The sequence below is a fragment of the Sphaeramia orbicularis genome, chromosome 8, assembly GCF_902148855.1.
Source record: "Sphaeramia orbicularis chromosome 8, fSphaOr1.1, whole genome shotgun sequence".
Taxonomy (NCBI): domain Eukaryota; kingdom Metazoa; phylum Chordata; class Actinopteri; order Kurtiformes; family Apogonidae; genus Sphaeramia; species Sphaeramia orbicularis.
The window spans coordinates 55,493,940-55,509,584 of record NC_043964.1 but is presented as its reverse complement, the minus strand read 5'-3'; the positions used below and the strand labels follow the sequence as shown (position 1 = coordinate 55,509,584).

At 40.3% G+C, this 15,645-nt stretch overlaps 1 protein-coding gene across 1 annotated transcript in view; it reads left to right on the top strand.

Moving 5' to 3' along the window:
* The first annotated feature begins 5,582 nt into the window (after positions 1 to 5,582).
* The window catches only part of LOC115424902 (putative DMBT1-like protein), a 31,338-nt gene continuing 21,275 nt past the window's right edge, over positions 5,583 to 15,645 (top strand). The window contains exons 1-3 of the mRNA XM_030142295.1: positions 5,583 to 5,709; positions 10,330 to 10,365; positions 10,457 to 10,771. Of these exons, the coding sequence (XP_029998155.1) occupies positions 5,583 to 5,709; positions 10,330 to 10,365; positions 10,457 to 10,771 (478 nt within the window). The remainder of the gene's footprint in view (positions 5,710 to 10,329; positions 10,366 to 10,456; positions 10,772 to 15,645) is intronic.

Sequence of the window (15,645 nt, the reverse complement as noted above, 5' to 3'; positions counted from 1 at the left end):
CTTTGATCAAAACCTCTGTCTTCTGAGTTTGATGCTATGACAGGGCTGTCAAACTCATTTCAGTTCAGTTCCACATTCAGCCTAATCTGATCTAAAGTGGGCCGGACCAGTAAAATGATAGAAATAATAGGATAAGAACTGAGAAATATGTCAGCTCCAAAGTTTTCTCTGTTTTTGAGTGAAAAAAGTCAAATTTAATGATAAAAATGTTTAAACCTACGAACTGTACTTGAACATAACATGAACAAATATGAACAACCTGAAAATTCTGAAGAAAAAAAGTGCAATGTTAACAATATTACACCTAAGTTGATCATTTATACATGTGCATCACAACTTACAGATTTAGTACCAGGCAGAATGTTGTTAAAATTCCACAGATTTCTCTTAAGACGTTTCAGATTGTTCATTATTGTTAAGGATATTCATATTTTTTGTAAAAGGATAGTCTGTAAATGTAACTTTTTTTTTTAATTTTACTTTTTTTACTCTAAAACAAAGGAAAATTTGCAGTTTTCATTATTTATAGGTTATTATGATCATATTTTACTAGTCTGATCCACTTTAGATTGGATTGACCTAAAATCATTTGAACATCCTTGATTGTTCATATCTTCGGTGTAATTTTTGTATTTCACAAAATCATCCTAGGGGCCGGATTGGACCCTTTAGCGGGCCAGTTTTGGCCCCTGGGCCGCATGTTTGACACCTGTGTGCGATGATTTCAAAGTAGTTGTACAGATGAGTTTCAGTGTTTACTAACAGTGATACGTATGCAACTCGGAGGCAAAAACACCAGTACCAGCTCCAGTCAGCTCACATACACCTCCAGGCTCTCCACCGGAACTCGTGAACGAGCGAACATGTTAGCTCTAAAACTGTCCATTAACTGTTTCTGTCCAAAAGGCCATCCCATCTTCTCTTTCATGGCCGCATAATTTGACTTGACCACGTCGGATAGGCTGTCCCATAGTAGAAAAGCAGACTGGCACAGACGGGTGGGGAACAGAGGTGGTTCTAAACAATTTTATTGTCCGTCATTTTGACGGACAGGGTCGTAAAAATTCTGTCATAACGTATTATTATCCGTCATTTCAAATTTTTATTTTTTAATGATAATGAGATATATTTAGTAGTATTTAATGTTCAAAAACATCTCAGTGATGCAGCAGCTGTAGTTGCTGCTGGCTGATAAACCTACATGATATCACTGCTCACATAATTATTTACATCACTTTTAACTGGTGTGTTCTCTGTAGACATTCTAAACTTTCCTTGTGTTTGTTCACACAGTGTCAATCCCATGAACTGAGGGTTAGGGTTCAGGTTCTGTGAACCACAGATCTGGGCACAAATGGACATGCCATCAAATAACACGTGAAAGGTAGAAAATGCGTACATATAACACACCAAATGCCATCAGAACTGGAGTATTCCTTGCTTGTCCGTCATCCTTCACTGCATCGGTCCCTCTTTTTTTAATTGCTTTTATCAGTGCCATCCAGTTTACTGGGCTTTTAGAATAACTAAGGAGACTCGGCTGTCTGCACAGTTTGCGCTAGCAAAGTAGCATCTAATTTTGGCTAAAGTCAGCTAAACAACAATTACCCTCAGTATTTTAATCTGTCAAAATGACGGATGGCCTTTAAAAAAAAAAAAAAAATCCCTCAATGACGGAATACTTTTGGTTAACTGGTCTTCTGTATGGTAGATCTCCAGTACTTACCAGATCTGAAGTGTGCACTGCACAGACCAGCATTCTGAATTTCCTCCTCAGACCAGTTCTGGCGTCTTAATGCCTGCAACCAGAACTTTCGCCGATTTTTCTAGAAGGGATGTTTGCCAGCACGAATTCTGTAGAAGATTAAATCCTTCTGTGTGTTCTTTCTGTTCTGACAACCCACGGCACAGCAAGATGACGGCATTATTCACACTGGCAGTCAGTGATTTGCTACGAACTCGGCGGCCTTTCTGCCTCCAAGGTGCGTGTGCAGCATACGTCCTACGTCATCATGAAACTGATCTATAGTACACCTTTAATAATAAATACTCATTTCTTGAAAAATAGAACTAATTGATGAAGAAGTGTGACTGAGCTGTTACAGCCATGTTCTCATAAGGTGAAACATGGTCATGGGTTACTTTACATTGAATTAGAATGTCATTTGTTTTTATTGTTTCACACAAAAGATGTTAGGACAAAGAAAAATAAAATGGGCGAACTCCAAATTAGAGAAATTCAAAAATTAAAGATTTTGCTGACAAAGAAAACAACCACTGTCAGAAAAATCCCAAAAACGCCTCCAGAGACGGTCACGGATCTCAGATTCCTGTTGATCAAAAACGCAGAAACAAATAGGAAGACAAACTTCCTGCAGAGGCTCAGATAACTCTGTTTTTTCATGATGTACGGATAGAGAATGTGACAAAAAGACCAAGAAACTAAAGAAGAGTGAATGAGTCATATGATATCAGCAGTTGTGTCAGGAAAGAGACTAAAAACCATTTGTACATTTTTAAATGTTTTGAAAGGTTTCAGAGTCTGGCAGAAATGTTACTGTTGTTGGTTTGAACTGTGGCTGGTCAACTCTGTTATTCATGTCAACTCTGTTTAAGGTTTGGTTTTATAAAAGGATTATCAGACATGTTTTATTATGAACAGACTTATTACAAGCTGTGTCCTAACTACCATTCTTCCTTAATGACATTTCAAAGTATTTCATTTATTTTTACAGGTTTGTTTACAGAAAATGCACACGCTCGCAGCAACATGTCAATTAAATGTGTTGATATTTTGACTCCAAAACCAAAAGGTTTTATCTAATCAGACCAAAAATTGACTTAATGGAATTAGAGACACAATATCTCTAAGGAAAAACAATCTTTTAAATTGTTTAACATTTATTAATTTTATGTGTTCTACCCAATTTGTCTGCAACAGAGTTGACAGATTTTTCTGCAACTACTTTGTTTTTCACATTAAAAGTTGTAAATGTTACAGGTTTAAACTCAGCAAATACTAGAAAAGTTGAATTTAAAGTGTGTTCTACGGAATACAAAAGTTTCATGAAAAGAAAAAAAACACTCCAAATGTTTGTTTTCTGTCTCCATGTGAAATGTACCTGCAATTCTGAAATGAGTCATGTGACTAGAACTCCACGTTAGACGCTTCCATTTTCTACATTCAGCCTTTTTGGAAATGATTGAATCATTGCGTCCAGAAAACAGCGGTCGGATGGACGGTCAGCGGTGGGCCGTCAGGGCCTGCAAGGCCTTCTCTGCAGGCCTAAAAAACTATCTGAATCACAGACTGGTGTTAATTCTGTTTTGTCCATGAATACTTCTTGGATAATTCTAAATGGTCTGTGTGCTTCCTTTCAGAGCTTTTCCTCTGGTTGTGCTGCTTCCACACATGCATTTTCATATTAAAGCCTTTAACCAATCACATTTCATCATTTGTTGCCAGGCAGGGTCACAGTCACAGAAATCTGCCCGGAGGCCTTCACAGTCACTTCCACGTTCCCTCGAGCAAAACACAAGTGGAGATGAAACTGTTGCTTCAACCAATCAGATTTAGAGTTGGCGACACCAGGGCCCTCTAGCAGGCGTACGGTGATGTCAGCGTATTCACACCCTGTGATTGGATAGTCAGAGAGCGGACTAGCCAAAGCTAGCAAACTGCATCTGTAGTGAGCTGCACCGACACAAATACAGTTGTGTTGGTTTAACAGCTGTTTAGTCCAAACACAACGGCTGAAGGAGGAGAAGAAATGGATTTGGACGCAGATTTACTGTCAAAGCCATTTTCAAGACGGACTTTTCCAGAAAAGCTGGACATCATTAAGAAAGGTTGGACAATTCCAAAGCTAGCAAGACAGTCACAACCAGGAAAAGGATTTGTCTGACATTTTCACTGCACTAACTCAGGGATTAAAGTTCTCCGTCACTACGACGGATTTCCGTTAAATGGAAAAATTGAGGGGGAAAAAAGTCATATTGAAGTAACTTCCCCACGTGTTTCGTGGAGTCCAGTCGGCACCGGGATCCTGTCCTGGGTCTGCTGTCCTGGGTCTGCTGTCCTGGGTCTGCTGTCCTGGATCTGCAGGTGTTTAACACATGCACGCCATGCACAGGGGGCTGACAGGTTTAACAGTGATGATAATAAGATGACTTCTTTTTTATGTCGGGAGGACAGGTTGATGACTATTTCTCTTTGGAAGGAAACGCTGCTCATTCTGTGCCTCAGAAACACATGGACAAGTTCAGCTTTACCGAAGTTCAGCCTCCAGACGCTAACTTTAGTTTAGTGCGAACAAGTAGCTTTCATTCTGAAAGAACCACAGCGAAAAGGGAAGAAGACAGAACTGATCTACATGGACCTTCATGTTTGGGTTCATAGTTTATCTCCTCTTGCCGGTATATGACTAGTGTGTGTGTTTGTGTGTATGTGCCCTTCCCGTGCGTGCAGCTGTGCGCGCCGCGGCCTTACGTGGTTACGCGCCTGACTGCATAAGTGCTTTATTTGGACCCGTTTAGCATCTTATTTCTATCTGTGTGGTACAGTACCAAGATAAAATTGAATTGGTTTCAGTGCCAAAAAGCAGAAAAAATAAAAGATGAGTTGGTTAGGGTTACATTTACACAGACATTTTCCCCAAAATTCATGTGCTGTTGGAGTTGGAGTTATGTTTTAGGAGTTCCTAAATTGTTAAATAAAGTTTTTCACTCATTTTTTGCAGTAAGGTTTTCTTCTAGTTATTATTTTCACTTGCTTCAAAGGTTTTCATACCCTTTAAAATTAACCACAGAACACCAAAATTGACCTGAAGCTTTTAAAATGTTCTGGGGGAGGACCCCCAGACCCCCCACCAGTACCACTCATGACATTTTTTCTATCCATGTTACTAATCTTCTACACCTGTACACTCTCCCATTCAGTGTGTTTTACAGTATTGCCAAATTTGAGTATATAAACTTGTACGCTATAGTAGTATTGTATTACATCATTTTTAATAGTGGCCAATGATTTTGACCATAAGAAAATTTTCAGTCCGATGAAAAATTTTTGCTTTAATCCCTGCACTAACTACGAGCGGTACCCCGAGTACCCGGTACCCACAGGGATAATCTGTAATACAAAGGAGTTGAACTGTTTTTGAGGAAAGAAAGGAGGATGGATTTTGTGTACAAATACTCAGAATTTTTGGTGAGTAAAATGTTGCTATTTTCCTAAATAAGTTAATGAGGTTATTACTGCTGCTTTTTTCTGTGTGTCAGCTGTAGCTGCAGTAGAAGCAGACTGGTGCACCCCAGGTTTGTTTATTCATTAAAGGCATTTATTGTGGCTACACCAGTTATCTATCTGCAATGCAACAGTTCTGTATAGTGCATTTCTGCAGAACAAGATGGTTTTTATAACCATAAAATAGTTATTGGGGGGTGGACTGATTCAGACGGAGCACTACTGAAGGCCTAGGAGTGAAACGCACGGTCTGCCACTGTCGACAGTGGAATATTGCCGCCCAAATGTGTGAAGGCATGTGATGCAGAACACTAACCACAGCAGAGATGAGGAGATAAGAATGAGGCACAGACTGATGTTCAGATCAGAGATAGAGACAGTGAAGAGGATCCTGAGACCAGAGACCAGCACGGGACTGGAAATGGACCACAGGCTGAGGATCATCTCTATGTCCTTCTGGGTGCAAGGTATGTAGAAGGGTGGACATGGTAACCATGGAGACGCTTCGTCTCCGTGGTTACAGATGGGTCAGGGGTGTGTTTGATATCAGTCACAGCGTGTGCTGATGGTCATGTGTCTGTCATGATGGAAATGAGGCTCAAACTGACTTTAGTTTAGGAGTTGGTTTAGTTGTGTTATATGAACAAAGTGGTCGTTCAGTGGGTTTCTAATATTTCCCATATTTTGCTCTTTTTTGTCCATTTTCTAGAAGCCAATCTGGCAGATGTTCTCCCCACTATCCTTTCTAATAACACTAGTTCATAAACTCCACACACTTTTCATTTCTGAGTTCTTTCAACCCAATTCCTACAATAATCTCCTTTTTCTTTTTTTTTTTCAGTTTATTATTATATTAGTGTGAGGTCCAGGGTGTCCCAGATGGACCGCCCACTACTGTTTGATAACTGTTGAACCAGACCAGTTGAACACAAATATTCCACAGAATTGTAAAGGTCTAAATGCCATCTGAAACAGACTCAAAGCCAAACGTTTAGTTTAAAATATTTTTACAAGAAAAATATCCAAAACTACTGTGTCACAGATGGACAAAAAGTGTACGTCTATTTTTTTTTTTTTTTTTTCCCCCAGAATTCCACAGTTCTCCACAGTGAAGTTCCTCTGACATTTTCCTCCTCAAATGTATTCAGTGTAAACCTTAAACCCTCTATTTTACAACCCAGTAAATGGTTATAGAGGAAAAAAAATATATGATCAAACCTAAATAGAAAGAGTTTAGACAAATGTCAGCGTCACAGATGGACAACAAAAGGAAATATCAAATTAAACATTTTTTTATTTCAATTATCAATATTGTATGAATTTATTTACAGTATTTACAACATACAAATAATATTAACATATTCACATGTATTTTGCACAGATACATGCATTTATTATTTTAAACACTGTGTTTAGAATATGACATCAATAATATAATAGTTAAATATCAGTGTATTTGAATAAATGCAGTTTATTTATAGAGTTTATAAAATGAACCCAGAATGACGGCACTAAACTGAGTCACTGTACAAACATTCACATTCACTAAAATACTCACTATTTATTTCTATGTCTTATATTTAGATTCTTTTCTCCAGTGCTTGTGTTTGGTCTTTTTCCTCTTGTACATTTCTGTTCTCCAGTCTTTCTTCAGGGGGGGGTCCTCCACACCAGGGGGTGGCTGTGGTTCCTTCTTGGGGTCTGCTCCTCCCTGGTGGGGTGGGGGTCCCTGCTGCCCACATGTACTGGTACTTTTTTTTCTCTCTCTCTCTCTCTCTCTGTGTGTGTGTAGCTCTAGGTTGGTGGTGCTGGTGTCTGGGGGCGGAGCCTGCCCCCTGGTGTGGATGGCTCCCTGTGATAGCCCCGCCTCTTTGACTTCCTGCTTCTCCTGTGCTCAGTCTGTGTGTGTTTTTGTGCATGTGTGTGTTTGTGCATGTTTGTTTACATGTATGTGTCTGTGTTTACATGAATGTGTAAGTGTGTGTGTATGTCTGTGTACATGTATACGTGTCTGTGTTGTGTGTGTTTGTGTGTTTTTGTGCAAGTGTGTTTAACTGTTTGTGTGTAAATGTGTGTGTATGTGTGTGTGTGTGTGTGTGTCCTAACATCCCCACACCTCCTCTTTTACTTCCTGTTCTCAGTCAGTCTTTTTCTGTGTTATTTGAACATATCAGCACTGGTAATATGGGTGGAGGTGTGTGTGTGTATGTGTGTATGTGTGTATGTTTGTGTGTGTGTGTGTGTGTACTACATCTATACAAATATATAAAATATACTGTGTGTACTATATATATATATATATATATATATATATATATATATATATGACATCCATACAAATATATAAATTATACTGTATGTGTGTGTATGTGTGTATGTAGGAGAAGGGGTGGGATTAAATAAGTTCTACTTCCTCCCACTCCTTTTCAAATGTGTGAATGAAGTCAGACTTTGTTTTCATGTTTATTTGTACTTTTTTTTTTTTTCCTTACAGTCTGTTTTATTTCAAAGGACAAAGTAGGATTACTTTTGTTGCACATTCAAAATAAATGGCTGTCCTCTTGCTCACCACAGGATGTGGTGTTACCCGGAAAGGTCCCATCGGCTGGTGTTGCTTTGGGCTCCGGTTGGTGCTGGGGCTGTGTTCGGCTGCTGTGCCTCAGGGGGACTCACGGTGGTGCTGCTAGCATCGTGGGGGTGGGGGGTGGGTGGCGTTCCGGATGCGCGTGTTTGGTTTGTGGTGTTCGGCCGCTGCTGGTGTGCTGGTCCTTGGGGCCCTCTTTGTGGGTCCCTGGTCCTTGGAGGGGGTGCGGTTGTGGTTCCATGTGTGTGTTCTTCAGTCTCAGTCTCTTTCCTTGTTCTCTTTCTTTCCTCTGATGCAGTCACTCTGTCACAGCAGATTCATGTGAACAGCTGATGTTGGCTGGATTTGGTTCTGGTGTTATTTGGACAGTTGTTGTTTATCATATTCTGTTCAGGTTTTCTTTTCTAATATTCAGCATTTAATAGGTCTTATTTATTTTATTGTAATTTTCTTTCTTTCTTTCTTTCTTTCTTTCTGTCTTTCTTTCTTTCTTTCTGCCCAGTTTTACTCAGTTCTGGTTCTATTTATTGTTTCCATTATAGTTATCTCCATGGTTCTTATTGTTGATATTGTTGATATTTTCTTGTGAGTCTTCATCAACTTTTTCTTCCTTGTTCTCCGCCCTTCGCCCCTCCACCTTTAACCCTTACAGACCCAAACATCCACCTTTAAAGCTTGAGTGATAGGAGACTCACAGGACAACAGCTGAAAGCACAGCTCAATAGTGGTCGTAGTAAACAAATCTGAGTTTCAACTGTGAACGGAAGACTTCCAGTTGCAGGTTTGATCAGTCCATAACACCTTCTTCCAGTCTTCAGTAGTCCACTGGTGCTGTTTCATGGCCCAGGCAAGCCTCTTTTTCTAATTCTGAAGTCTCAGCAATGTCTTTTTTGCCGCAACTCCACCCATAAAAAACTGGAAGTCTTCTCTTCACAGTTGAAACTGAGACTTGCTTACTACGACCACTATTGAGCTCCAAATATGGTCATATCTGATGACCATAAACAGATGAAGAACTGTATTTTACACCAATTATTGTCATGGATTGATAGGATTAATGGATCAACAGGAATTAAACAGTTTAGATCAGTACATGGTTTAGGTTAAAGGTGGACGTTTGGGTCTGTAAGGGTTAAAGGTGGACGTTTGGGTCTTTAAAGGTTTAAAAAAAGGAAAACTGTCTCCTCCAGTTCTATGCAGAACACTCACATCAGTAGTATCAGTCCTACAGCACAGGCCTAATATGATGTTCTACTGAGATGTTCACACTTTTTCTGTTCTATGGAGGTATCAGAAAAAAAATTCAACATAATACGAGCAGAGTTTCAGATTGACTGTATTTACTTGTTATTGCTACGACAGGAGCTGTCACATTTTTTCTTCTTACAATGAAACTCAAAACCGTTCATAAGAATTTTGACAGAAACACATAAATTTCATTTCCTCATTCTTGTAGGATGTGTTTTGTCATTCATTGTCCACTGAGTGCCACAGCTGTCTATCATCACAGTAGATTATGGATACGGCAGCATGAGTCACTGTAGAGGAACTGTTGTGGTCGATGGGCCAGTCTGATTGGATTAGATTTCATTTGAAAGAGTATAACATGGAAATTATATGTGGAACTGAAACACTAGGTCCAATCCCAGTTCACCCCTTGGCCCCTCCCCCTTAGCCCTACCCCTCCATTTTGTACATTCACGTGAAGGGCTAGGGGTGTCCCAGTTATTGATGAGTCGGAGGGGAGGGGCTAAGGGGGAGGGCCTAAGGCGGAGGGCTGTTTGACCCTCCAAACGGACATTTTTCAGGACCACAGTACAAACACAGGGGTCTGAGAATTCTGGGTCAGATGGAGGTAAACACAGAAAACAGCAGCAGTGACCAAAGAAACACACACATGGACAGATTTACTTCACAAACTAGAAAAGCACTCGGAGAGCGCAGACCTCCACCAGGGCAGATCTGCCCCCCACCCCCCACCCCGATCACCACCAAAATTTAATCATTTCTTCCTTGTGCCAGTATCAACATTTCCTGAAAATTTCCTGAAAAGCTGTCCATAACTTTTGAGTTATTTTGATAACAAACAAACAAACCCTGGCAAAAACATAACCTCCTTGGCAGAGGTAACAACTGAATCATTTGATCGTCTGTTTTAATGCCGTTTCAGTGTGTTCTAGGTGTCATTTGTGCGGTTTGCAGTTAACAGACGTACACAGATGTCCAAAGCCCATGGAACACAGACGGTTCCAGCTGCTGACCACATGGAGAACATCTGTTTATAGAAGCATCGATGACTGATGAAGGGTTGTCCCATTTCAGAGGGGAATGTTTCAACCACTACCCCTTACAGCTCCATTTCAAGGAGTAGTGCCAAGTGCAAGGGCTGAGGGGGAGGGGCCAAGGGGGAGGGGTCAAGGGCTGAACTGGGATTGGGCCTAAATGTGTGTGAATCGACAGTAAAAACTGTAATAAATCATGTCATGTTTTTTTCTTTTTTCAGTGTGTCTCCTCTTCACCTCCTCTTTACCTGCTGCAGGTCAGTCCATTATCCTGTGTTCCATTTCAGTTCACACTGGGTCAAATATTTAATCTAATATTCTATGTATGTGATGTTTTGTATCTGACAGGAGTTCAGATCAGACTGGTTGGTCCTGGTTCTACTCGGTGCTCTGGTAGGGTTGAGGTCTTCCATGGTGGTACCTGGGGAACAGTCTGTGATGATGGATGGGACTTAAATGATGCTCAGGTGGTTTGTAGACAGATGAACTGTGGGACGGCTCTGAGTGCCCTAGGCTCCGCCCACTTTGGTCCAGGTTCTGGTTCAACCTGGCTCGATGATGTGGCCTGTTCAGGAAGTGAGAGTTCTCTGACTGAGTGTCCACACCCAGGATTTGGAACAGAGGACTGTGCACACGATGAGGACGCTGGTGTCATTTGTTCAGGTGAGAAATCCTTTTCCACTGTTGTCCATAAAGTTGGAATACAATACTTGGACCTTTCCTCATGAGATGCTTGTGCCGATGTGGTTGATTCTGAACAGATCAAGTGGAGCTGGGACTCAGTATGTGATCACCACCTGGTTAAAGATGATTAGTGACTGTATGAACAGGAACAAGAGGTTTCACTGGTTTCACATCTAGAATTTGTGTGGATGCTATGTGCCTCCTGTTCATATTCCTGATGTCTTTTGGTATATTTATATTTACATGTTTATGTTTCTATCTAAGTTGGGGGTGGGACTTATGTTTAGAAGGACAGTACAAATGTACACACTGTATGATGCATCCATGTTATGATGTTGAAAATCCTCAAATAAAATTATAATAAAAGTTCTGAACAGAACTGGTGACAAAGGGCAGCACTGGTGGAGTCCAACCCTCACCGGGAACAGGTCCGACTTACTGTCGGCTACGTGGACCAGGCTGGCACTCCTTTAGTACATGGACTGAACGGCCGCTAACAAGAGGCCATCCACCCTGTACTCCTGGAGCACCCCCCACAGGATCCCCCTGGGGACACGGTCGTAAACCTACTCCAGATCCACAAAACACATGTGGACTGGATGGGTAAACTCCCATGCCCCCCCCAGCACCCTAGCAAGGGTAAAGAGCTGGTCCACGGTTCCACGTCCAGGATGAAAACTGCACTGCTCCTCCTGGATCTGAGGTTCAGCTGTCGACCGTACCCTCTTCTCCTGTACCCTGGTGTAGACCTTACCCAGGAGGCTGAGGAGTGGGATCCCCCTATAGTTGGAACACACCCTCTGGTCCCCATTCTTAAAGATGGGGACCACCACCCTGGTTTGCCACTCCAAAGGCACCACCCCTGATGTCCACACAGTGTTGCAGAGGTGTGTCAGCCACAACATTCCTATAACATCCAGAGCCTTGAGATACCCAGGGTGGATCTCATCAACCCCCCCAGCTCCACCGATGCAGAGTAGTTCCACTACCTCTGCAACTTCTGCCCCGAAGAGTGGTCCATCTGTCTCCTGGTCTCTCAGCTCCATTTCCTCCATGTGTTCCTCCATGTGTTGGTGGGATTGAGGAGCTCCTCAAAGTATTCCTTCCACTGCCCGACTACATGCTCAGTTATTATTATTATTATTATTATTATTATTATTGTATTTTTTTATTTATTATTTTTTATTTATTTTTAATTTTGTTTTCATTGGAAAAAGATCAAGATATCTCTGCATTAACATTCATACATATGATATCTATTAGAATCCTTTTTGTTTTTGTTGTTTTATACAACAGTGTCAAAAAAAAAAAAAAACAACAAAAAAAACATATGAACTGAGTGCTTACAGTTTTGGTATTTCTCACTTAAAAAAAGACAATCACAGTTTTCCGTTCCTCTGGGTTCTTTAAACATTACACATGTTTATACAAAAGTAAAACATTCACAAAGAATGAAGACAGGGAAATTAGAAAGAAGGAATTCTTAGAGGGGTCAGACAAATTCTGGGCGGCTAGAGGATACAAATTTAATCCATTTGTCCCAAATATGGTCAAATTTATCCCTCTTGATTCTGATAGAGTAAGTCAATTTTTACATTTTGAAAATTTGCAATCAGTCTTCAAATGTTGGTGGAGTTGGCTTTAGCCTCCTTCTGTTAATCGATTTCTTGCTGGCTGCTAAAAGTGCCTGTAATACTTTTGTATCCTCCCTCTGTTTTAGTACTGAGACATCACCAAAATATAGATTTACAAAGTTATAGGGAACATCAACTTTGAAGACCGATATTAACCCTTAATAGGTAACCATGGTGCCCCCCACAGCTACAAGTAACCTGGGGTCCAACTAGACCCCTGGTTACCTACGGTGATAAAAACATCTAAAAATGTTATTTTTTAGTCAGTTACAATACTTTATTGCTTATAGTATGAAAGGATAGCAATGAAACGAAAAAAATATAACAAAATTGTGCTTTATTTTCCAAATAAATTCTCCTTCACTGCGTGAAGTATTTCCTTCACTAAAGTTAACAGAAAATTTCAAAAAAGTTTCACATGTTACAAATAAACACACTACATTGCTATAACACATTTGCAATACAGTTTCAATAAAGTTTCTCTAAAAACTAAACTATAACTAAAAACTAAACTAACTACACAATTGGGTAGTACGAATAGGTGCTCACAAACAGTCTTCACAGAAGGAAAACTGACGTCATAAACACTATCAATCAATAAATGGTCATCATCTGATTCAGATTCTACTTCTAAATCTGCAAGCTCTATCCTAATATCTTCATCACTTAAGAGTTTTCCTCTTAGCCATGGCCTCACATGATGTAAAATTACTCAAAAAAGATTAAAGCACTGAAGGTTAGCGTTATTAGAAATTTATAATATCAATTATTGATCATATTCTGAAATACCTGAAATGGAAAAACAATAAATCAATATACGTTAAAGGTAACCTGGGGTCACGGGCGACCCCAAAATGTCTGTATTGCCTATATTATTCTACGAGTTAATTTTTTGGTTCCATTTTACTTTTCAGATCCCTATACTAGGAGGGTAAATGAAGTAACACGCACGAGCTTCAAATAAAAACATAGAAAACATAAAAATTAAAAATGTGGGGTCTGCTGGGACCCCAGGTTACCTATTAAGGGTTAAAGTCCTGTGAATATCCCTCCAATATTGGTGCATCTTGGGGCAGTCCCAGAACACATGATAATGACCAGCCTCTTTTGATCCACACTGTCTCCAACACTCAGAAGAACCATCTCTGTATTTACCCTGATTGGGTGTCTTAAAAAATTTAACCACATTTTTCCAACAATGCTCTCTCCATTCTAATGAATTTGTAGAAGACCACTGAAACTGAAAGATTTCTTCCCATTTCTCTTCCAAAGTTCTTATTCCCGCTTCCTTTTCCCATTTATTTTTTATATTAACAGTATTATCCTTTCTTGCCATCATTAACATATTATATAGCTGAGAGATGGCCCTCTTTAGTGTGGAGCTATAAGCTTGTTTTAAGATTTTGTACCAGTTAGACTCAGTTGGTGTTAAGTTTGTGATTTTACATTCTTTATTAAAATAATCAGGCATTTGGAGGAACCCGAAAAAGTCAGTCTGTTCTAACCCATATTTGGGTTTTAGGGCCTGAAAGCTTTGAAATGTCTCCTTATGTGTAAAAGATAAGTATGTTGTAAGTCCCTTCTTTTCCCAGGAGTGGAATCTTTTATCACTTCTATTAGGTAGGAAATCCATGTCATGTCACCCTGCGGCTTATACAGCGATGCAGCTCGAATATAGATTCATACGGGCTAACGGCCACCAGGGGGCGCTCTAGCAGGAAGCGCAAAAGTGAGACAGACAGGTGGAAGAGGTGATGAAGAGGAGAAGTTTTAATCTTAACTTTGAACAATCATTTTGCGTGTCATGCACAAACCCTCATCATGGAAAACACACGAAGAAATGCATATTTTGCAGCTTTTAAGTTAAAAGTAATCGATGTGTCTGTAAAGAAGGAAATAGAGCTGCAGCACAGAAGTGCCATTGAGCAACAACGGAGGAGAGACGTAGAAGGAGTGTGATGGAGTCTTTGAGGCTGTTCAACTGAAGAACACTGAAGAAGATGACTGCAGTGGTTTAATGAGCAGAAGGAAGATGAAGATACAGATCAGTGACTTTTCTGGGTTTTTGAACCAGCCTGTTCCTGCTGTTTTACTGCTGTGTAACAGCCACTGTTTGGAAAAAAGCAGTTAAGGTGTGGAAATAAATATTTAAATAATCTTTCTGTTTACCATCTTTCTGTATAAATATCTCATGTGACAACGTGGACACTTGCGGCTTATAGTCAGGTGCGGCTTATAGCCCGGAAAGTACGGTATTATAACATTTTCAATTCTGTCTTGGTCAGCTTTTAAATGACTAGGTGAGATAGCAAGTTTTAAAGAAATAAAAAAAACTAGATGATTATTGCTTGAACAGGACAGGTGGTACAGTCATTAGTACAGGTGCCTCCTAACAAGAAGGTTGTGGGTTCGACTCCAACACCAGTCATGACTGATGAGATGTAATAACAGATGTGAATTAACCAAACTAGTAAACATCCATCTACACTAGGGCTGGGTATCATGGCCAAGTTCCATAATTGATTTGATTTCAATTCATAAGGTTCTGCATCGATTAATCACGATTTGATTTAACTCGATTCAATATCGATTTGATTCAGTATTAATTGACTGATTCAGATTAATTTAGTGATATCAAAGTACAATTTTGAGTTGTAACCTGATTATTTGACTGCTGCAATCATGCAACACATCAGTACTGGGATCAATATTGATATTAGAAAGGAAATCAATATGACATTTCAGCAGGAAGGAGCTGAGTCTGCTCTGAAATAAGAAACATTGCCATGTTTCTACAGTGGCTCAGAACTCATTTCTTTGTCATCTTTATTCTGTTCTATGGCTGGTGGCTTCTACTCACGGGGGGGTATTGTTGGTCGTGGGGGGTGTAGCATAGCGTAGCGGTCGCACATTGTCACTTTACTATTCATCCAAGTTGTTATTCCAAGGATGACTGGCTTCCGCGACTTGTCTCGGAGAACCTCCGGGCGGCCAGTTCCTTCACACTGCGGGTTCGAGTTTGAGGCCAGGAGGACCTCCAGTGGAGGGGTTTTCCCCACCCTTCCTCCACCTCTTTTCCACGCCAGAGCCGTCATGAGCAAGACCAAGACGCAAGACAGAGCCAGCTGTGCTTCCGCGTACTCCTGGTCCTAATCTGAAAATTGATCTCATCCACTATTCATCGATTACGCAAAATTAAAACGAAATCGATCTAAGATC